This window comes from Galeopterus variegatus, unplaced genomic scaffold, assembly GCF_000696425.1.
Source record: "Galeopterus variegatus unplaced genomic scaffold, G_variegatus-3.0.2 Scaffold908, whole genome shotgun sequence".
In the NCBI taxonomy this organism is placed as follows: Eukaryota; Metazoa; Chordata; class Mammalia; order Dermoptera; family Cynocephalidae; genus Galeopterus; species Galeopterus variegatus.
The window spans coordinates 82,262-106,748 of NW_007727019.1; the positions used below are offsets into that span (position 1 = coordinate 82,262).

General features: G+C 43.7%; 1 protein-coding gene across 1 annotated transcript in view; it reads right to left on the reverse strand.

Annotated features, from left to right (window-relative positions):
- TANC1 (tetratricopeptide repeat, ankyrin repeat and coiled-coil containing 1) overlaps nt 1–24,487 on the reverse strand; it is a 146,146-nt gene that overhangs the window by 35,790 nt on the left and 85,869 nt on the right. The window contains exons 5-13 of the mRNA XM_008573351.1: nt 21,353–21,616; nt 17,158–17,280; nt 16,064–16,345; nt 14,990–15,144; nt 12,694–12,925; nt 11,508–11,674; nt 9,217–9,824; nt 6,482–6,590; nt 5,539–5,661 (exon numbers count right to left, since the gene is read on the reverse strand). Of these exons, the coding sequence (XP_008571573.1) occupies nt 5,539–5,661; nt 6,482–6,590; nt 9,217–9,824; nt 11,508–11,674; nt 12,694–12,925; nt 14,990–15,144; nt 16,064–16,345; nt 17,158–17,280; nt 21,353–21,616 (2,063 nt within the window). The remainder of the gene's footprint in view (nt 1–5,538; nt 5,662–6,481; nt 6,591–9,216; nt 9,825–11,507; nt 11,675–12,693; nt 12,926–14,989; nt 15,145–16,063; nt 16,346–17,157; nt 17,281–21,352; nt 21,617–24,487) is intronic.

Consider the following 24,487-nt stretch of genomic DNA (forward strand, 5'->3'; position numbering starts at 1 on the left):
CAACATTTAATACTCTCTAAAAAAAGTTCCTTAATTGCATGCATAATTTTAAATTACTGTAATTTGTTCAAGATTCTGTGAAAACCTTTTTTTTCCCCTTTGAAAGATAAAAGAAACAGAAGGATAATGAAAAGTCTTAAGATTCTATAACCAAGTTGTGTAATTTGGGGGATGGTGTACATGTAGGTGCCACTTGAGTTTTATCAAACAAAGTAAAAATGAATAACTCTTAAAACTGCACGTATGTTAAAGAGAAAAGTTTATAATCCCAGGAGGGTCAAGCTCATTACCTTATTATGCTGTACCTTTTAATTTTGTCTTAAAAACTCATATTCAGCAAAGTATGATGTTTCCCATTTACTTTTCTTCACATTAAAAGAACAACTTCTGTGCCCATAAATTCATTAAAGTAGTAAAAACAGATATTGCCACTTTTATTTTTTTTTTATTTCTTGTGATCATTATAGAATTTTATTAATTATATGGAGAAACCAAAAAGATAAACTGAAGTGAAAGATGAAATAATGTAATTACAGTAACCTCAACACTAATTTTTAGAAAACCAAAGTGAAAAAAAAAATTCTTAATACAACTTCTTCATTATGTGAAATCTAAACTTAGAGACCACCTTCTCTACTATTCTTTTAGGGTAACTCCATCTAGAAAGAGGCCCCTTTGACCAGGAGCAGCAGCTTGGAGCTAGTTCTCCTTAACTACAAAAATGCCTTCCTGTCCACCCCCCAATAAAAACTTGCATGCAGGGTTCAGTCATGACAAAAACACTCAAACCCACAAGTCTGGAGTGTGGGGGGAAATATGCAAAGGAGCAGGCATGGAGTGGGGCAGAGCACAGGGTCCTGTGAGTGGCTCCACTGCTTGCTCTGTACAAAGGCATCCAGCAAACAAGCAGAGTCAAGGCTGAAATCCAGTGTGTCCTCTGCCCATCTGCCTCCAACTCTTAGAGGGGACTGAGCCTGCCTCGACGAGGCAGCACTTTGATCTTTGCAAAGACATAGTCTGCATCCACCTAGGGGTGGTGGCATTCTTCCACTTCATACAATAGCCCTGCACTATGCCACAGGACTCTGGGCAAGCTGCCCCTCAACTCAGCACTGCTAGGTCCTCCCTGACACGCTGGCCCCTCTAAACACACCAGCCAGGCAGAAAAGGGAGAAGAGGGGAGAGAACACACATCTAACCAGACCCCAGACACATGATCAAGGTGCAGATGCTGAGGGTGACGTGTGTGGACATTGGGGAGGAGAGGCAAAGATCTTCCCAGGAGTGGCCCCCTAGGTACCAGCAATATATATATATGGCTTCCTAGGTGGGTCTGATGAATGGTAAGTGAGAACTGGAAGACAGACGCATGGGAACTCTGGGCCAGGGCTTTGCTGCATCTTTACTGGATAACCACAGTTGGCCTCCCCTGTGTTACTAAGAGAGGCACAGGTACAATCATTTTCATAAAAGTAATTTAAAGGGGGACCCGGCTCCTTGAGAAACTGCCTCAGAGATTCTGCAGGCAGCTGGGCATGTCAGGGCCTGGGACTGAAAGGCCTGAACACTAACCTTTTTGTGGCCTTAACTGAATATTTGTCCCCTGTGCACTTTAGACTTACATACTGCATTAAATGAGACGAAAATCTACCCTAAACAGCTGAGCAGAATATTGCAACATGATAGCCACTGACCAAGAGCATGGACATTCCTGGCTCAGCAGCCAGCTGACATGATACTCTTTCCACCATCATTAATACACGTGCACATGAAACCTCCAGTCAAGCCCATCTCTTTGTGTCACTCACCAATGCTTGGTTTCCTACGAACTCTATAGAGAGAGTGAATATCAGAAACTCAGGACATGTTAAAAATCCATTTTTGATTTCTTGGAGTGATGTTATCAAGATGGCGGAACACACAATCCCTGGCATCCCTCCCCCCGAACAACTGAACAACTTACAACTACTAAAACACAAAAACAGCCGTCCTGAGATTGCTGGAGCTCAGGGGAAGAGGAGAGACCAATGGAGTTTGTGAACACGTGAAAGGCTGTGGCAAGAGGAAGGAGGGACCATTCTGACCATTCCAAGCCCCAGTCTCTTCTGCGGCCGGCTTGGTACAAGATGAGGAGCAGCTGCCAGCACACAGAGTAGCTACCAGATGGCAAAGCCATAGTGGTGCCCTTTGCATGAAACTACTTGGAGTCTGCAGCACAGAAGGGTGATTTGGAGTGCACCATCCCATCTCCCAGGACAGCAAAACCATTCGCAAGCTTCCCCTGGACCTGCACAGGAGTGAGGGGCCACAGCCAATAGGAACCACCCATAGTTTGATGAGTCTTTGTGAGGGACTTGTGCATGGCCCACCCCATGGGAAACATATGGAGTGCTGGGGAAGACTGGCCCAACAAGGAGCACGGGGATACAGCACAGGCAGCTAATCTGCCTTCTGACTGGCACAGGCACCACACACTGGAGACTGGCCAGGGTGATACAACTGTAGAGGGCAGTTTGCAGGAAAGACTCAGTCAAGGGTGGGAATTTCCACACAGACCAGTTGTGTCTGTGGTGACCCCAAAATCCAATCCACACAGAGAGCTTTCCCTACTCAGAAAAAGCGGCTATTGGGGCCGGCCCGGTGGCGCACGGCTACAGTGCGCCGCTTGGGAGTGCGGTGGCGCTCCCGCCGAGGGTTCGGATCCCACGTACAGACCGGGTCCCGCTCACTGGCTGAGCGAGGTGCAGAAGCAACACCGAGGGTTGCGATCCCGTTGCCGGTCCTGGTCCGGTACGGGCGCGACACTGAGGGTTGCAATCCGTTGCCGGACACGAAAAAAGGGAAAAAAAAAAAAAGAAAAAGCGGCTATTTAGCTCAGGCATAGAGTTCAAGTTCTGGTCCCTACAGGAAGTTTCCCCCAGTTCAGGAATTAACCATGGGATGACAAATTAGTTCCAGTGCAGACTTTAAATAGTGGTGGTAAGTTGTTAATTCACTGCAGAACAGGGAAAAAAACCCCAAACAAAACCAACAGACCAGAGACAAAGCTATGATATTAACCAGTAAAGGTCTAACACCACCAAAGAACACCTATAAAATCTGGAAGAGGTAGTAGTCTCCTCAAATGCCCAGGCAGCAACACAAAGACACAAAGATTGAGAAATAAAGAAATATGACACTACCAAATGAATCAAAGTACCAGCAATGGACCCAGAAGAATATCAAATTTATGAAATGTCTGACAGATAATTCAGAATAACCCTCTTAAGGATGTTCAGGGAGTCACATGAAAATACAGATAGAAAAAAATGATATCTGGAAAACAATTCAGGAGCACTACGAAAAACTTGACAAAAGGATAGAATAAATTTTTAAAAACCAAATAGAAATTCTAGAAATAAAGGATACATTATCTGAACTGAAAAACTCAATAGCTTCAACAGCAGACTTGATCAAACACAGGAAAGAACTGAACTTGAAGACAGAACACAAGAAATTAACCAATCAGAGGAGCAATAAGAAAAAATGAAACAGAAATGCAGTAATTATGGAAATCCCTCAAGCAAACTAACCTCCACATAACTTGTGTATATTAAGGAAACAAAAAAGGAAGAAACCTAGAAAGCACACTAAAGGAAATAATGACTGAAAATTTCCCAAGTAAAATGAAAAGTGACAGAGTAATTACACCCAGGTTCAAAGGTTTGGATCCCTGTACCAGCCAGCCGTTAAAAATAAAAAGAAGAAAGGTGAGAGCATCCAGGTACAGGAAGCTCAGAGGTCACCAATCAAATTCAATCCAAAGAGGAACCCCTCAAGACACATCATAGTCAAATTACTACAAACCAGAGACAAAGAAATGTAGCTAAAGCAGCAAGAGGAAAGAAACACGTAACATTCAATGGAGTCCCAATACGTCTCTCAGCAGATTCCTCAGTAGAAACTCCGTATACAATTAGAGAATGGGATGATACATTTAGAGTGCTGAAGGAAAGAGACAGTCAACCAAGATTTCTGTATCCAGCAAAACTAACCTTTAAATATGAAGGAGAAATAGTCTCTCTCAGATAAGCAAAATCTAAGGGAATTCATCAATACCGGGCCTGCCTTACAAAAAAATGCTAGAGGGAGTTCTTCAGTCTGAAAGAAGATGACACTAAAGAGAAGCAAGAAAACATCTAAAGGTATAAAACTCATTAGTGAAGTAAGTACATAGACAACCTCAGAATACTCCGATGTTGTAAGAGATGTATTGGGACTCCACTGAATGTTACGTGTTTCTTTCCTCTTGCTGCTTTAGGTACATTTCTTTGTCTCTGGTTTTTAGTAATTTGACTATGATGTGTCTTGAGGGGTTCCTCTTTGGATTTTGACTATGATGTGTCTTGAGGGGTTCCTCTTTGGATTTTGACTATGATGTGTCTTGAGGGGTTCCTCTTTGGATTTTGACTATGATGTGTCTTGAGGGGTTCCTCTTTGGATTTTGACTATGATGTGTCTTGAGGGGTTCCTCTTTGGATTTTGACTATGATGTGTCTTGAGGGGTTCCTCTTTGGATTTTGACTATGATGTGTCTTGAGGGGTTCCTCTTTGGATTTTGACTATGATGTGTCTTGAGGGGTTCCTCTTTGGATTTTGACTATGATGTGTCTTGAGGGGTTCCTCTTTGGATTTTGACTATGATGTGTCTTGAGGGGTTCCTCTTTGGATTTTGACTATGATGTGTCTTGAGGGGTTCCTCTTTGGATTTTGACTATGATGTGTCTTGAGGGGTTCCTCTTTGGATTTTGACTATGATGTGTCTTGAGGGGTTCCTCTTTGGATTTTGACTATGATGTGTCTTGAGGGGTTCCTCTTTGGATTTTCTTTCGAGAAATGTCTGTTCAGGTACTTGGCCTAGTTTTTAATTGGGTATTTGTTTTTTTGCTGTCAAAAACAAATTTATTTATTTATTTATTCTGGATATTGGCCCATTATTACCAGAGGCTGGGAGCAGGAGGAGGAGTGGAAGGGAAATGTCTGTTCAGGTACTTGGCCTAGTTTTTAATTGGGTATTTGTTTTTTTGCTGTCAAAACCAAATTTATTTATTTATTTATTCTGGATATTGGCCCATTATTACCAGAGGCTGGGAGCAGGAGGAGGAGTGGAAGGCAGGAGAAGTGGTGGACTAATGGGTGCAAAACTATGTTATCTACCCTAAGTGAATCACTGTGTAGCATATGTATGTATTGAAATAACACATTGTACCCCACAAGTATGCACAAGTAAATGTTAAAAAAGTAAAAAGAATTTTTTAAAAATCCATTTTTTCTGTAAATCTCTCTCTGACCTTTGGTTTCCTCTGTGAATTTTTTCCTTATCACATTCACTCTGAAAACACCCCATGTGCTCACACAGCAGCCCCTGCTTCCCACATCTTCCTGCTGGAGGGAGCCTGTATAAAAGCATCAGTACAAGCTCCTCTGCGTCCTCTTGACACACCCACTGCGGGGGAAGCAGGGCTGGGGCTCAGGCTCTCTGCGCAGAGTGTTGCTCACCTTCACGTTGGGAGTATAGAGGTTCCTGAGAGAGGCGAGGGCGGCAGACAGGCCCTCGGTGCTGTAACCAATCCACAGGGCTTGCAGATGGCTTGAAGAGATCCCTGTCTTCTTACTGAGGCCCTGGAAACAATCAGAGAAAGATCCACCTGGGTGTCTCCTTTTCACCTGCAGCTCAGTTTGAAAGCAGGTCTGCCCAAGAGGGTGCAGATAGATGTGCTGAACTCATGGCAACTCGCACAAAGAACGCCTGGGTCCACGAGCCTTTCCTACCTAAAACCAAGGTCGAGGAATCAGCCAGCCTTTGCTGCATGAACTGTATGCCTAGGGAGGGAGATGGCAGATGAGGAGAAAGTTTCTTAATGGCTATAAATTAGAGGAAGAAAAAGTGATAGAATCAGGATATCCCTGTCTGCAACCCCTAACATGTGAATGTGTCTGGGAAGTGACCAGGACTGGCCGAAGGCACCATAAAATGAGGAGCAAGTACAAACGCTGTGCTTCCTTATGCACAGCAGACTTTCTTGAGAAACTCTCACTGCTGCAGAGTAATCTGAAACGCTGCAGGGGGATCAAACCCGAACCTCATAAAGCCTCTAGGCACAACTACCAATGACAGGAAATCCAGGGAAAGAGGAACATGTTAAACCACGCTGCCAGAAACAAGGCCACAATCAGAAGAGCCAGGCGGTGTGAAACTATAAAGTTTAAGGAACCCAGGTTCTTCAACAAATAAACAACGAGGAAACAAAAGGGAATAAATGAAGTGGAACCTTTAGATGAAAATAAACTTAAGTGTTTACTTTTAGGGAGGTGAGGAGGTTGTGTTTGGGGTGGGCCCGTGGAGGGCTTCTGAGATGGCTGGCAAAGATGTCAAAAATCTCCAGAACCAAAACTCAAAACGACAGAGAAGCCCTTCCTCAGGTGGGTATGTGTGCCTCACCTTGAAAATGTGTGCCTTCAGGATGTGATGGCCCAGCTCCATGGTCTGCTGGCGGTTCAGCTTGCCCTCCTGTCGAGAGAACATGAATGCCAGGAGCGCGTGTCCATTCCTAGGACAAGAAACACAAAGGCTCAGAGCAAAAGACCCCGTCACTCCATACCACAGGCCCTGGGGTGCACACTGCTGCCTAATCTCTGAACTGCTCTCTTGGAGCTCCAGCACCACCCCATGGAGTGGTGAGCAATAATCAAAAATAGGAAGGAAGAAGGGACAGAAGGAAGATAGCAGACCTTCTGAAGAACTGATCTAACAGCCACCATCACTCACTGAGAATATACTCCAACTCTTTATAGATAAGGAAGTAAGGCTTGGAGATTAAAATAATGTGCACACAGGAAATACACAAGAATTGGTGGAGTCAGAATTTGAATCCTGATCTGTAAGGCACCAAGATATTCACTATAAATTTCTATGTTTGCAAGTAACCTAGAAACAACTTAAAAGTCCAAGAATAAGAGTATGGTAAGGTACATTTTAATTTACCCACTAGTAGGTTTGCACAGCCTTGAACAAAGAAAATGAGATTTTTCTAAGATTTCTAACAGCTTGCTAGGGTTCCTGTGATGTGTTAAGCAAAAAACCATAAAACAAACAAAAAAAACCAGACAAGAATTCTGAGAGAGAAGACGAGTTGTATAATGTTTAAAATGCTATAGAAAGAGGCAGAAATGAAAAGTGAAGTGTCATTGTCTCTGAGTGTTAAAATTTTCTCTTTTCTCTATATGGGGGCAAAAATACAACTATTTGGGATGGTGGAAGAAATGCTACCAACTTTCAAGTCACCATGTATGTGAAACATTTTCCAGAAACACCCCTCCCCCCCTTTCCTGAAGTCCCACACGCAGGGTGGCTTCCTCCCAGCAGGTACTTCCTGCCTCACCCTCCTGAGTGGGAAACCCTCAAGAGCAGGGTCTTTGTCCCAGGAATGTCTCTATCTACCAGTTTTCTGCACATTAAGTAGGTTCTTAAAAACTTGCTGAATTGAGTCTAGTAGCTTCCTTCCAACATCATTCTACATATTCTGTCTGTTGAACGAAGCTCAGTACTACAGGGGTCTTGGAAAATTGCCGACTTGCACCACCCCATGATTGAGCGCCTTCTTATATCTTGTACCACTGGTGCCTCTTCTGTCCCCGCTTGGCCCAGGCCCAACCCCAGGGGACATCCCCACATCTGCTTGTAAGAACACAGCAGCACTCAAGAGCCTGCACCTGCTGGTGCTGACCCATCAGTCACCCCACTCTCAGCTCTGCCCAAAATGAAGCAAAGCTTAATGATGTCTACAGTCCACCTACTTCATCCTCAAACCCAGGAACAAACCTACATCCCCTGCGGAAGTCTTTTGACTTGTTTTTATATCTCTACAAATTCAACTCCAATCTATCTTCCTAGAAAATGATCTAACTTTTCCTAGGAAATCATCTGACTTAGCTAGATATGCCACATCACACATTGTACCTAGCTACTAAGATCTGGCCAAATAACCCAGATGTTACAGTTTATTGCCCCAAAGCAGGTTCAAAAGATAACAATAAACCTTTAGCTCAGTGTCACCTAAGAAAGCACCACCAGCCACAACACAGCTAGACCTATGAGGTCAAAGTTAAGTCAACATTAATGGGGAGGAAGGTGGTGGGAGGCTTATGACTGCTTATTAACCTCTTCATTTCTGGACTCCAGTGTGTGGCCAAGTGCCCACTACCGTCCTCTGGGGACAGTTTAGCAGCTTGCCAATCCCGGTACTGAAGTAGAGGGCAATTCTGACTCAAAGAGCAGAAGCCATTCAAGGCAGCAAAGATGCAGGCTGAGGCCAGGGCTAGGCAGAGCTTGAGCATACCCATATCTGAAAGCATCCGAACCCCCAAGTTCTTCCACCTCTCACCCTGTTATCAGGCCTCCTGACACATAGGCCTCCCCACCCCATACTGTGGTACCAGCAGCCTGCGCAATAAGAAGTGCACCCTGGCCTGGCCCTCCCTGTCTGTGACACTGAGCTGTACCACAAATACAAAACAAGGTGGCCAGATCTGATCACGGTGCTCCCCCTCTTGGCCCACAGACATGTTTGATCCCTAGACAAGTCACTACAAGTTCACAAGGTGGCAGAGGAGTGGCGGTGTTGAGGATCCCAGACAGTCCACCAACCCACAGGGGAACACCCTGCAGAGAAGGCCATGGTTCCCTGGAGTGGCTATCCCATGTCCCTACGTGGGACCCCTGTAGAAGCCAGGTGGTGGAGGGGACAGGGATCTGTGAGAACAGAAAGTAGAGAAATATCTCTCAGGCACTGCCCAGCTTCTCTTTCAGCCAGAAACACCAGAAGCCCTAAAATTCTAGCAATTAAAGGAAGGAAACTTTTCTACAGAAGTAGAAAGAATTTTTCACTGCTCTTCCTTCTAACAAAAAGGGGGGCCAGCTTCTCTTTCAGCCAGAAACACCAGAAGCCCTAAAATTCTAGCAATTAAAGGAAGGAAGCTTTTCTACAGAAGTAGAAAGAATTTTTCACTGCTCTTCCTTCTAACAAAAAGGGGGAAAAATAAGGAAATAAAGCAGCAAAACTGAATTATTCAATCTGGGTTGCCACTCCATTAAAAAACATGAGTCACGTTTGCAATCCTTTCCCCACTTGCACACAAGATTCCCTGCACAGAACTGACAGCAGCGGCCTGTCATACCTGGGCTCACACAGGAAGGCTGTGTTCTCACCATCTGCTCTCCAGACGAGCCACTCCCTGAAGGATGGGTGGCAGAACATGCGGGTTTTGTCTCGCCTCTTAATGAGGAAGCAGGAGAGGGCCTCCATCCTCTGCTGGAAGTCTTCCCATCCCTGCTCCCCTTGGATGTGGCCGGCATTAATCGCCTGAAAAATCTGCTCGTCCGTCATGGGGTGGAGGGAGGCGAGGGCCACGTTTAGGATTGGAAGTGCTCTCTCAAAGGCGGACTGGGTCATGAACTTCATGTTGCACTGCAGCAGGTAGAGCTCAGACAGAGACACGGGCACCACCTTATAGCTGGCGCTTTTGATGACCAAGTGTCCCCTCTGGAAGAGGTCCAGGGTGAGCTTGAGGTACAGGTAGGAGCCGAGACTCCGCAGCACCAGGTGGCTGCTCACTTTCCCAATGAGGGCAGCGTCGGCCTTGCCATTCAGGGAGATGTTGCCGAGGATGTCCTGGCTGCTGTGGACCCTGTGCTGGACATAGGAGTGCAGGTCGCTGTGAATGTCTTTGTTGTCTGGAAAGTCATCTAAGGAAAGCTTGACAAATGGCAGAGCGCTTATAATTTCCTGTGGGGAAAGAAAAAACCCCCAGTGTCACTCCAGAGATTCCTTTTTTATTTCAGCAGCATTTCAAACCAGATTCACTCGTTTTCTTTCAAGGAGGATTTTCATGGATTATAGGGCCTTATTGTTTTGTATTAAAACATGTAATAGGATAAGGTGAAGATAAAAAGCTTATGTGAAAGAAATCCTGATGGGAGATGGAATCAGTACAGGCTTTCCCGAGGCCCTCATTTGAGGACTCTGAGCCAACCGAGAAGTAAGAGCCCCAAGGAGACAGTGGCAATGAGGCCGGTACCAGGAAAGCGACAGTGGGACCCTGCAGGTGACCTAATACCCATAATCCTTACATTGTGCAACTGGTTGTATAACAAGGACAAACACAAACCAACACTGCACATCTAAGAACCCAGCCAGAGACTGAGATAAGAGGCATCCCTATTCGTGTGTCAGATAACAGGGCTGTGTAACCCAAGCAGGAAATGTGAGATGCCCCCAGGCTGTGTCCCGATGACAGCGTGCCATAACAAAGCTGCCTACTCCAGTACTTATTGCTTAAAAAATTTTTTTAAGGAAACTTTTAAACTGAAGTATAGCATACATACAGAAGTGCACAATCATAATTGTATGGTGTCATTAATTTTCATGTCAAATATACCTGTAACTGGAAGCCAGAAATGGAACATCACCAGCTCCCAGAAGCCCCATGTCCCCTTCCTGTCTGTCCCCTATTCCAAAGAAAAGCATATCCTGATACCTAACAGCAGAGAGCAGTTTGGCTGGTTGGTTCCTTAACTTCTCACTATAATTTCTGAAGTATTTAAGTACAAGTCCTCATTTGGTGTAACTGTAGGAAGAGGGCAGAGTACAATTATTCCCATCTTACATAGATGCTGACTGAACCTCTGAAAACTGACAGCCAGGAGGTGCAGCACAAAACTCCTGTCCCAGTGCTCTCTGCTGATGGCCGAATTATGCTTCGCGTGTAAAAAAATGGCTGAAAGGCAGATGAATCAAGCATCCACAAAAACAAACATCAACTTCGACTGAGGTCTGATTCCAGTTTTAATGAAGAAAAATAGCCCAAATGCTATTTTAAAATAAATATCATCATAAAAGGGCAAAACCTAAAAATCTAGTGTCTAAATGTCTTTAATGAAAGAGAGTAAGTGTAGAGGAAGCTGACGGTTGAGATATAATTTTAGGATTCAAATGAGGGGGAAGATGGAGAAAAAAAATGACTCTTCACCTTGCTGCAGATGTTACCTCGTGTTTAAGTGTTAGGCGAAAACAGACCTTTCAGAATGGGCCTTAAAAATCTCTCTCTCAACCCTCGTTTTTCCCTTCAAGAATAGCTTTAAATGCTAGAAGACCTGTTGGCCTTACACGTCATATGGCCCCACACACTTAATTGTGGTAAACTGAGGCTAGACACCACCATTCACGAAGGGCAGGCACAGTTCAATGCTAATAGGAAACTTACCTGACATCTTAATAAATATTCCTTGGGAGCTAACATGGTCAGGGTTTCACAAACCATTTGGGGCTCTGTGGACTAATTTTTCAAAATCCTAACATAGTTTTCAATTCAGCAACTAAATGGTTTACAACAGTTTGAGTTATTCATATTTATCACTGTATGATTGGAGTGTGGGGACTTGGAAAGAGATTTGAGAATTCTTTTGTTACCTGAAAATTTGCTCTTACAGTCACAATCAACTTCAACCAGGCAGGAAATTTAGAAATAATTTTGGTAATAAATGAAGAAAGCGTATCTCCATAATCGGGTTTATGAAACTCAGCTTCATTTAAGCCATCTATCAAAATAATGTATTCTTCTTCAGGAATTTTCTGCTCTAAAGGATAAAATAATTTTTTCAAATTAAGAAATTATACACTTCTATAAGATGGCACCACCCAGCATATTTTAATGCACAGTTTAAAGTGTTACGAAAACCTAAAAAGGTTTACATATGGCAGAAGAAATGGTTTTCACAGGAGCATAATTTCTATTAAATTTATAATGAAAACTGTAGTATAGAGCCAAAAGAAAACCAATTCTCACAAAACAGTTTTCAGAAACATACTGCGTTACATACATTAGCAGAATCTTACCCATGTATATAATGCAGTTAGTTCTTCATAAACCATTGTCACTGGGGTGGGCTACAGCAAATATAACTAACACACACAGATACCAAATCTGGAAAAGATGCTAGGTCCTCCATCAGAACTCCTGAGTGAACAGGTAAGGAAAAGTGTTCCCCCCGCCACGGTCCCCAGGCTGTTTGGCCCAAGCCACACCGCAGTGAGACTCCTAGAACAGGGCTCTTTCCCATGAGCTTAAATCTAGTTTTCTATTTACTAGTGCCAACATTCTGCCCAGGGAACAGCGGAGAAATGATAACATATCTGTTTCAATCCCTCTCTCTAGCACCTTCTGGCAGAAGTAGGCAGGTAAACTGGCTCAAAAGTTAAGGTGCAAAGGGGAGGAAGGATGGAAAACTGAAGAGCACATAATGTCATTTACATCCCCTATTTTGCAGAATACTCAGGGGCAAAAAAAAAAATCAAATGGAAACCTCTAGAAATAGCTTTAGGTTTCAACTCAACTGAGCAGGGGTCCTGAAAAAAAAAACACATGCTGGAAAATTTCCCAAACAATCCACTCATCCCCTTGCTTCCTAGGAGTGTAAAATATACAGGCAACAGTTTTCTAGGGTGCAAAAGTCTCCTAAATAGCCTACAGTTACAAATCGTCTACTTTGGAACTTTTCAACTGTAGAGTTCATTCTTATTAGAGATGTTTCATTTACAACTATACCACTGAGGGTAGGGAGGGACCCCCGGAAGATGGTGGGCTGCCTGTAGATACCGTTTCTCAGGTTGGTGAGTGGCTCCAGCACTCCCCTCTTGAAAGCTGCCACTGGGTCCTGCACACAGGACCTGAGGCTCAGCATGCTCTGCAGCTGTGGCTCCTTGATGAGAAGGTCTCTGTAGGCGGCCAGCTGATGGGACCGGCAGAGCAGAGCCGCGATGCTGTGCACGAACTCGGGCACCAGGCACGTGTAGGTATTATCGGCCTGGCAGTAGTGGTAGGCCACCACCTGCGGGAAAGCAGAGCCGTCAACATCCCCTTGCCCTCTTCACACAGCTCATCCTACCACCTCAAACAGGAACTCAACTCTGCCAGCTCCCCAACATAACAAGATATATTTAGGTATTATCGGCCTGGCAGTAGTGGTAGGCCACCACCTGCGGGAAAGCAGAGCCGTCAACGTCCCCTTGCCCTCTTCACACAGCTCATCCTACCACCTCAAACAGGAACTCAACTCTGCCAGCTCCCCAACATAACAAGATATATCGCTTCTGCTCCCGAAGACTAAGTCATTAGCGTGACTCATTCACTCCTTCCTTCATTCGTGCAGTTTGCCAAGTTCTCAGCACACCTTCAATTGCATCCAAAGATACAAAAATCAGCACAAGTTACTCTCTGTTGAATGTAAATTAATAAAAGTCATTCATAAAACCTAAAGCCTTCCTGGCTTAAAGCAATTCCAAACAATCCCAATATTCTTGACATCAAAAAGTGTCATCTTTACTACATTTCAGTAAGTATGAGGTAAGGGAAGCAAAAAAGGGCAAAACACACTTGTGTAAAGTACTCAGAGTCACTGCCAGCCCATGCAGCTCTGCAACCCCCACGGTAAGCAGGTCAGGAACCAGCAGCCATGGCTCATAGCTGAGGGCAACAGACCCAGAGGTTAAATGCCTTGCCACGATGACAGGGAGAGCCAACCAAAGACCTGGGATGAGATTCCCAGTCTGTAGACTCTTAAAAAGCAAGTGGCAAGAGCAGATGTGCAGCAGCTTTTCTCAGTCCAGCTTGGAACCACAATGTGACTTCTGGTTGCGATTAAATTTATCATCAACACTCAGAGAAAAGCTGACTGCTCTTCAACTCTCACCTGGACAGAGATTAGCAGGAACATACGTGAGGACTTGTGAGCTTGTGCAAACCACCAGGAGACATCCAGTACCACGGTCTCCCATAGTGTTTGACATAAGCAGATTGGCAACCCAATAGTGGGCATGAAGTCAATTTGGAGCCACAAAGAGGTTTCTGTTTGTTTTAAATAAAGTGAATTTAAATTACCAGTGTGTATCACAGGATGTAAGACTAGGCATAGTTCTATAATGCTTTCGGTTTGGTTACAGGTGCGATTACATGGGCATGGGTGCTAGATCTCTAGCATAAGACGTATTTCTACTGTGGGTCACAGTCAAAGGGTCTTGAAAAATCACCACAGCTTTGAAGTCTGCCCTACATCCCTCATCTGAGATCACCTGTTCATGACCAGAGGACTGTTCTGAGTCAGTGGTCAGAGCATCGGGGCTGACCATGCCAAGAGCAGCTGTCATCTGGGAAGCAGAAGAGAGGGGCAGGGGTCTGGGGCACAGCAGTCTGCATTTCAGTTCCCCTGCACCAACTTCACCCCCGGGGGTTTCCTCACAAGGTGCCTTTCATCACTGCCTATCTCTGGCATTTCTCTAGCTCCACCAACTCACACCACTGCTGCCAAGAGAGATGTAAGCAGCTCACCAGGGGGAGAGATATGGTGCACTTTCAGCCACTTTCAGCCACTTTCTGGCTTATGACCAGTGATGGATGCTGAGCAGAAGGAAAAATTCAGAAGAAGCTCAATGACCATGAATTTAGGAAGGGAAAGGCAGCCAACTCTCCTTTATGACCTTGCAAGAACCCTGTGACCAAAAGATACAGGGAACCAAAGGCCCCAGGCAACAGAGCACAGGGAGGAGTGGTCTGGGTCGGGTTAAAAGCTCACTGTCTCCTGCTCACATAACAATTAAAGAGAGTGCGTGCTTATAAGGACAGATTTGGGGAGAACGCACATGGCATCTGCTGCTGCTTGTGAACTCTTCCAATCCATTATTTAACGTGGATAAAGGTCCACTGTCATTGTCTTAAGATGGATATTGAGTTCCACTCATGCCTTTTATGCGGAGCACTCTATCACAATTTTATCAAAAGCTATACTTCAGAAGTAAGCGATTGTCTCTGTTTCAAAATTCCTTTTCCAATGCACTTTTCAGAAACCAAACTAGCAAATCTCTATCTGGAAGGCTCCCATAAAGCAAGAGCAGATTACCTTAGAAGCAAGGTATTTCGCCGCATCCTCTCTTGGTCTCGGGTTTTCAGGAGTACCAGACCCAGCCCCAGCAGGCATTTTAGCCGCATTGGGGCCACTTGTAGAACTCGGTGAAAGCAAAGGGGTGAAAGGAAGGTCCTGGGCTGGATCTGAAGCTGCAGAGAAAAGACACATTTCATTATTTACATCGGCACAGCAACAGTGGGTTGTCGAATCTATTTCTTGATTAGTACCTATAGGTAACGAATGAACATGGACCAAAATTCAGAAGTCCGAATGAGAACACAAATCCCCCACCTCTGTCTCCCATCTGCCCAGTTCCCCTCCCTGAAGAACTTCTGTTTCTAGTTTCCTTTATTAATTTTTTGGGGGGTTAAAAAAAAGCTTGCATGGCTCACTTGTTCTTATTCACCACATTCAGAGACACTTTCTTCTTAATGGTTCTATTGCATATAATCAGTGAATAGTCAAAAAAAAATACTTGGTTATTCCCTCTAGCCCATGTCTGACTTAGTCTATACTTTTGGTAAATCCAGCATAGAAGACAAAAGCTGGGGTGAACAGGGTACAAAAGAATTCTGCATTAGACTCCATCTGGTTTGTTCTGCCAGGAGTCCAGCACCTTCATTTTAGGGCCCAAAATTCCCCAGGGCACTCACTGAGGCCTCACTGCCCTGTTTCTGCCTGCATAAAGAGGTGTGAACAGGGTACAAAAGAATTCTGCATTAGACTCCATCTGGTTTGTTCTGCCAGGAGTCCAACACCTTCATTTTAGGGCCCAAAATTCCCCAGGGCACTCACTGAGGCCTCACTGCCCTGTTTCTGCCTGCATAAAGAGGCAGACAGGCGTTACAGTTCAGGAGGACATGAGGGAGGGCTGGCCTCACCCCACATAGCTAGATACGCACTATGGTAGATGCAAGTGTTTAAATAGCTCACTTAACATGTTATCCCAAACCTGATATAGCAGCTGGAACAACGTGAGGAAAATTGGTAATTTATGTCTATCCAAACAGCAACTTCCTTCACCTATTTTATCAGTATAACGAACTAGACAATTACACACGGACATACTTCTGGGTGATGGGCCAGGACTGTTGGAAGCAATCTGCCTCATACGGCTTCCGTGGCAGCTAAGTGCCACCAACTTGGAAATGATTGCCGTCTTCCCAAATCCCACACTTCCAACAACAACCGCTCCTCGATTTTCTGCCAGTTCTGTGTTCCTCAAGTGTTCTTCTATCTGGTGAAAGAGCCAGTCCCTTCCCACAAACACAGAGTCTGTTGTTATGCTTGGTACTTCAAATAATAGGGGTTTCAACAAAATGTCTTGCGGCTTATAGGGAGCAAATCGTGCTTTAAAAAAAAAAAGAATTATTTTAGAAGAATGTCATAATTTTATACACTAAGAAATTCAAAGTATCACTGCTTGTGTTACACTCAGTATAATAGCCTTCAGTTTTACCCCACAAGGGATCTGTAAATATTTCTAATATAGTTCTATTGATACTTCTATAACACCTCATTTATCATACCTTATTGGTCCTACAAAGTGTCCTATTAAAGTGACTTTCTCATCCTTTCCTGCCTCTGACTTATTCTCATAACTCAAGATAGACACACAGGATTAGAGAAAGTGATGCAAGGGGACAAATCACATCTCATCAGTTTATGGTCTCGGATATTTAAGACATGTTTCTTCCACTACTATATAAATAATATGGAAATGAGTTTTCCCTAGAGACAGGGGCACAGCTTTCATCGGGGTATTAGGGTGCTCTGCCCATATGGTGGGGCTTCTGACCAAATGACTGTGTTACAGGCAGACGCAGAATGTGCTGATACAGCTCAAGGAACCAAAACAAAGCCGATTCTTTGTTAGTAGCACAAAATCTAGTGAGCGTTAAACTTCCCCTCACTTCAAAATAAATTCTTGCAGAATTATTTTCCAACTTCAGAAGCAAGTTAATCCCGTATTTTAAGGAAGAAGCCCAAAACTGTTAAAGATGGCTTCCTAGCACACCTAAGAGATACTTTTTTTTAAGCACATATACGCCTAACATTATGTTTTATAAACAGCTGGCTTAAATGCTGGTTATTACAGACTTTCGATATTTAGTGAACAAGTTCATCATATCTGTTGCCACAGAGGATGCAAAGATAAATACCTTTAACTTCCTGTGCCCTACCTCCAGCCGTATTGTGCCACGGTAATCTAATTGACGTTCGTAGAGGAGCATTTCTCTGCCCATCTAAATAACTCAGATCTTCCAATTTGGTTGAGCTTGTCGCTGTAATATTAAACTGAAGTTTAGTCTCACAGTTGAGTTTAATGTCATACCTAAACTACTATAAGTTGTAAATTATTATGCAATTCAGTTCAGGCTTTCAACAAAATCGCCGAGGGTTCAGATCCCATATAGAGACCGGTCCGCTCACTGGTTGAGCACGGTGCGGGTGTGACACAGAGGGTTGCGATCCCATTACTGGTCACGAAAAAAGACAAAAAAAAAAAGGAAAAAAAAAAATGCCCATGGGAGAAGAGTATTATAAGATAATACAAATCTTTCCATGAACTTTTTGAAGTACTCTCATACTCTACACACATAGCCGTCTGCCACTCAAATCTTTCTCATTAGAAAGATTCAGCTAATTCTTGAGGCAGGACTTCCAAATGGAGCTAATGTATGGAAATCCAATGGCAGCCTCTAGGTTCTCTCTGGGTCCTTCTTAACCAGGGTATGCGAAGCTTCCTGGAGGTCCAACAGGCTCTCAGGCTCCCGACAGTAACACAGCTTTGAACATACTTCTAGGCTCCTGCCTGAGACCTGGGACATGGACCTCTTTCCTTGGCATGCCTCATGGTGAACACACCCATCATGGCCCAGGTGGAAGGAGCAGCCATGGCTATAACCCACAACTCATTTCAGAGCCGGCACAGTCGTGAATGCCTGACATGCTGCTTCAGCGCTAGAGAATACAAAGGTGCGTACAGCTTCAGAAGGGTTTCCCATTTCCCCTCTTAGACCCCTGACACCCTTTAGAACGTAACATCAGTTTATAATTTTGTGACAACTGAAAGGATTAAAAATATGTGACTGTAAAAGGCATTCCAAATAAAGAATTGCAAAAATGCCCTAGTTTAACACAGATGCCTCTTCCCAGATTTCCAGTTTCTGGAGCTGCAGCTCCAAAGTACGTGATAGCTGCCTCAGCAACTCAATGGCTCTTGGCTGATTTTCTATTTCAAAATGATTAAGTCAAGCTGAAAGCTGCAGGAGGGCCACAAGCCACCAGCTGCCAGCCATGTCTGCTTTCTAAGGCATTTTCAAAGCTTGACTTGGGAGCAGTCGCGCTACAGCTGCTTAGACATGTGCCAGAGCAGGTGACTTGGACCATCCTGCCTCCTCAAGCACACCTATGGTAGATTCTCAGACATTACCAGTGCAAGAGTCAGACTCACTTCAGTATTTAACAATAAATGCTTTCAAAATCCCAAACACTACTCAGGGCCAAGAAAAATCAGAGGTAAAGCAATAATTTCATGCTGCAATAAATCTACTGCTAACATCTCTACAATTAAATTAATTATACACTTGTGGCACACACACACAATGTGTCTAACATCTGGGTGAGAAGCACAATTCAAGATACTGAAGGGAAGAGTTTTTTTTTTTTTTTTTTTTTTTTTTTTTTTGGAGGGTGGGGATAGGGTGGGGGGAGTGGCAGGGGAAGACTTCTCTAAGGTGAACAAAGAACATCTGCTAGAGCTGTGGACCAACCTGTCAAAAGTAAATGCCAGTAAGTCCAGGGAAATTACCAGTTAGAGTTTCAAGACAATTTGGTGGTAATTGTGTTTGCTGGTTTCCGGGGAAATTAAACACAGTGTTCTCAGAAACTATTTCAAAAGAAAAAAAAAGTAGAACCCATTACCCAACTTCTAGATTATCTAAGACATACTTTTTAAAGTCTTCATATTGTTTTTTAAGAAAGAAAAGGGGTCTGTGTTGTATATTTTTATATAATATACAGCATTCTGAATCAAATCCACTTGAACAATACCTTTACAAGAAAATCTCTGTGTAGTGAAATAATCTCCAAACTTAGATAATTTACTTTTATAATCTTTGACAAAAATTTTTCACTGCATTACACAGTTAACAGACAACTGCAGTTCTTTGTAGCTGGCTCAATGACAGTGAAGACTGGCAACCCCAGGAACCATTTCTGCACCCTAACCCCCCCTAAGAGGCTGGGTATCATCCTTCCTTCACTGGCCAGTCCTCACTCTGCCCGCATGCACCAAAACAGCTTTCCTACCAAATGGCAATCTATTTGTGTTTACATGGATCTTAACATGCAAATACTTCTAAGAGATTTCAGTATATGGTCCCGCACATATTATTTCAATCCTTGTAACATTGAGTGTCGCCTGCCTTCTACTCACTAAACAGTGCTGCAAATAGTCCATACAACCTGAATCTTACCCTTTTCAATGATACTTGAAAAATCTCGCCATTCCCTCTTAACTGAGGTTCAACTTTAGGTACAAGAAGGTGGGCAATGAAGAATCTACCAGACTCTCAGCTTGGTAACAGATATTATGAGGTTAAGGCATTTGCCAATTTCCTCAAAACATGCACTTAATTTTCAAAATATATAACATAGAAGAAATGAGCAAACCCATCAGAATAAGTAGACGGTGCTCAAACCCAGAGGTGACGCCTTCCTTCCCGTTCCACAGGAGGTCTACAGCTCACGGACACACGCAGAAGCTGATGAATGTGCACAGCAGACATCAGAAAGCTCTGCCCTATAATCACCGCAGTCTCCTGGAAAAGCTCAGCCCCTACGCACTGTCACTTCATATGGCAGGAGACCACATAAAAGAATATCAAGCAGAAAACGTCACCCCAAATGAGATGCTGTTAACACTGTTAAAATGAATGTATTAATGTCTCCTAACTTTAAATTAGCTTGATTAAATTGAATACCAGTTTGCTATTTTGTTGAAGTCATAAAGCTATCAAGTTCTGGGATAATACAAATGACTCATTTATCATAACTAGGTAAATAAGGTTGAAAATGCTTTGGGTGCAACATATTATTTTAAAGGTGACAGGACAGTGGTGGGAGGACACAAAAGCTTCTAGAAGAAACATCAGTCAATATACATAAAGTTCTCCAGTACTTCTCTGGCAGACATGCCAAATCCGTCTTCTGGAACAAAACCATTTTACTTCCTTTGAAAGTGAATTAGATGGAGTTGTGACTCAGAACCCTTTCATCAGGGCCATTTATTTATCAGCTGCTTCAGGGTTCCACTGTAGAAAATACCCAACAACTACCAGAGTGACCTAGCACCATCCTGAAGGAGCAGGATTTTTTTTTTTAATTAAAAAAAAACAGAAAAGTCCTTTGATGTAGGAAGAGACAATCTGGGTCCATGGTTAGTGGAAGAGAAATGATAAGTGCCAACTGAAAACAAAGAATGACTGTAACTAGTTCCTCTTCTAAATTCAGCCCAAGAGCATGGAGTCCTGAAATTTAAGACCTTACAAACAGGCACCACAGCTCAGATGCAGCTTTCCTTTCCCCACCCACCCCAAACTAGTCTCTTCACTTGAGGACCACCCACTGACCAGTCCAACTGTCAACATTCACGGGCATCTGTGCTCTCTTCTCTCAGGTCCAGCTGCTGCATCTTGCTGGGGGTGTGTCTGTCCTATTTTCATTTCCTGGATTGAGAGCTCTCACTTGCACTGCTTACGTTTTAAGCTGTGAGCTCCATTATAACTGAGTTACACAGAAATTCAACTGCCTGTCTGTATGATGGGCCTCAATTTCACTAAAATAAGCTTGAGGGTTGCATTAAAAATTCTCTGCACTGATATCAACAAACTTACTCTAAACAATGATTCCTCTGGCCGGCCACCACAAAAAAAAAAAAAAAAAAAAAAAAAAAAAAAAAAAAAAAAAAAAAAAAAAAAAAACAAGAAAAAAAAAGATTCCTGTTTACCAAAATGTAAAAGAAAGTCATGAATTTACTCAGGCTTAAAACAACAAAAACCAAGGGGAGAATTTTGGTACTTCTCTTATACACAAAGAGCCATATAGTCCATAGATTTAGTCCATACACATAGAGCCATATATCACAGATTTAAAGAATATCGGAGCGGAAGATCACTTAAAGACCATTAAGTGTAGCCTTATGGTGTAAACCGAGGCAAAGAAGAGGTAAAGTGCCCAACCCAAAATTACAAAGCTGGCTTGTGTCTGGATTAGATTCCCACATGAAGACAGTGAACACAGGGTACCTCAGACTCAGTGAGATAACCTTTCCATGGAGAGGCATGGCCTTACCTGCAACTGAGTTGGGCCGTGGCATTATTAGCGAGCTGGAGCTCTGAGAGTAAGGGACTGGACCATCTCCAGCTGAGGATTCCGCTTTGGGCAGCACGCTCTCCGCTGCCCCAGTGGTCTCCTCTTCTGCCACAGGGGAGCAGTTATCTGCCCTGCGATCATGCAGCACTCCTTTCTGAACCCCTAACCTTAGGCTTCGGTCTTTATTCCATTCCAAACTGGAGCCACTCCGGTCATCATTTTCGGATGAACTTGTAATTGTGGCTGAAATGAGAGACCAAAATACTTTGAAGGAGAGGCAGGCATAGCTGGGGCTGTTGAGAGTTAAAACACATACACACTGCCCTCCCCAGGATCAAAGGGAAGTTTTCTGGTCCATAGAGATTTTTATCAAAGTACATTTCACACAATGTATTTTGGCAAATTAGAAGAATGTTGCTTATCGGGGTAAATAAACTGCTAAGTCACTCTACAGGAAAGAAAAAATACTCTGATAGGAAGATAATGAAAAAGCGATCTAAAAGTGAGAATTAACAGTAAATCTATGCAATTTGGAGATAATGCATCCTCTCTTAACAAAGATGAATTGCTTGCAAAAGAATTCATATCTCATTAAATTCCTCTGAACCTTTAAATACCCTTCGCAAATTAACAACATTGGGCGGAGGGCAGGCCACACAATGGTTAATGCAGAAAAGAAGTGGGAGAAAATCTATAGTAACAGAAATACAATTACATAGTCAAGCAGAGAATCTGACCCTGAGAAAGTTTATAACATCTGTTCAAGATGATCCAAAGAGGCTGACAACTTATTCCTTCAGCATTATGGAAAGCCTCTATGGAAACAGCACAGAGAAAGTATCGGCATAGGAAAGCATGATCGCAGAATTAAAATTCAGCCTCTGAGAAAGAAAACCAGTGAAGAAAGGGTAGGAAAAATCTTTGGTAAACATCCTGCCAAAAGAGCAGGAGGAATGATTAAAGAAGGAAGCAATACTCACCCCACACAGCCTCTACAAACAGCCATTTCTAAACTTAAACACCAAGCTGAACGGGATCCCTTTGCAACCACAGGTCACCCAGGGCACTCACACTGCTCCACTGGCCTGTGTCCTTGAGAACAGGGACCATGTCCACTGATCCCTCTATGTTCCCTATTTGGATCCCAGCGTCCCAGGCCCTTAACTTTGAGCCTGTTAAACAGGAATGAGCCAGGCCACAGTGCATGCAGACCCAACCGTGTGGATGAAGCTGCTTCATCTGTACACCACGATGATGCACACGTATCAGTAGACTGGTGAACTAGCTCACAGTCAGTAGTTTAGAATCAAAAGGTGTTGTTTATTTGTACAAGGCTCTTTAAGGTCTAGAAGTAAAGACAAAATAATTTCCTTGCTGTGGCCAGAGACATCCTGTCACAACTGTAAGGCTGTCTTTGCTCCAGTAGCCTGGACTTAATGATCCTCCAGTTGTCTCCCTATTTAGAAGTCCCACCCGCATGCTGAAGCCTCCTTTAGAGTATCTATGACAGCTGATCTTTTTCTTTTCCGAACAGCATAGCACCTGGCCCATAGCAAGTGCTCAGTAAATGTTTGTTTATTGGATGAACGCAAAATGAACAATCTTCAATCCCACCTGCTGTCGGAGACACTACACTTAACCTCACGCTTATAGGCTCGGGACTGTCAGCATTAGATCTCTAACCAAAGCGTAAGCTGATCTGGGATGGGCTCCATCACCTTTTGGGTACCCACCATTATTACTCCCAGCATTTCCAAGTGTTCTGTCAGCTGTATTAACCCACACCTACATGTCTTTGGAATCAATCACAGCCTTCATCGTGTTTTTAAATGAATGATTTATATGAGCATAAGTATAGCAAGTATGACCTTTTGCATCATAAAAATACTGATGGTGCTTGTGGTAATAGCAATAGCTAACATTTATTGAAGGTTTACTATATGCCAGGGACTCTGCTAATGCTTTACAGGAATGGTAAATGAGTTTACATTATTTATTAATGAGTTTACTGCTTATTAATGGTAATTATTAATGGCAACCCTGTTAGTAAGCTGAAAGCATAAAAATACAGGCAGTCCTGTAACACAGATTGTGTTATGAACCTTCACTTATAAGCCCAGTGTTTGGAACTCAGAATGCTTTTCTGAGATACACTGTAAATAAGTTGGGTTCCCAGGCTATCCCAACATCTAAGTAAGACTTGGGATGAGATGATTTGCTTTTATTATTCTGGCTGTTTTTTGGGGGAGGAGTACATATTCTTAAGTAGAAAAATAAATAGAGAGTCAAAGTGATACTTTCCCTAATTTGCTCTCCCTAAGTGCCACACACTTCAGAATCAAACCCCCAAGGATCCCAGTCCTAACAAGCAGCAGAAACAGGGACTCAGACTACCCCACTTCCTATTACAAGTGACAACACTGAGAGCAGGACTTCAGGGTTCCAGGAAACAGATGGAAACATCTGGGAAAGCCTGGTCAGTGCTACTGGATTATTGTGGGACAGGCTGAAGGTCCAGTTCTCACTGGTGAGCAAGTGTCCTACACTGTACCCAGGATCTGATGGGTGGAAACATTAAAGCCCTGGCAGTGACAGGAAGGAAAATGGGTGGGGGAGGAAGGCCCCCAGCTGCAGAAACAGTAGCCAGGAAGAGAAGTCCCAGACAGGGGAGCCTTTTCAAAAAGAGGGTATTGTGAAGTCAGTGTTTATAAGCAGGAGACTCCAGTGAAGAGGCAGTCCTCCCGCTGTCCTCGGGAGTTCACTAAGAGAGGCGCTCCACCGTCTACACTCACCAGGGCTCAGAGGCAGGGAGGTGAGAAGCTCTGAGCCACGGGCCTTCCCACGAAGATGCCCCACCTCACAAACATTCCTCCCTGGGATCCAATACCAGACCCAGCCTATGCAGCTAGAAGTCCGGGCAGCATACCTCCATCTCAGCTCGGCTGTGACCACGCCCTGAAGCACGTCCAGAGAATACACAAAGGCACAGTAAGTCTGGTTTCCTCGCACAGCCTAAGAAGCACAGCAAATGGGCCAATCCCACAGTCTCTGAGAGAGAGAGAGAGAGAGCTGGTTCCTACAACAACCAACCAGCTACTCGAAAATATCCATTTT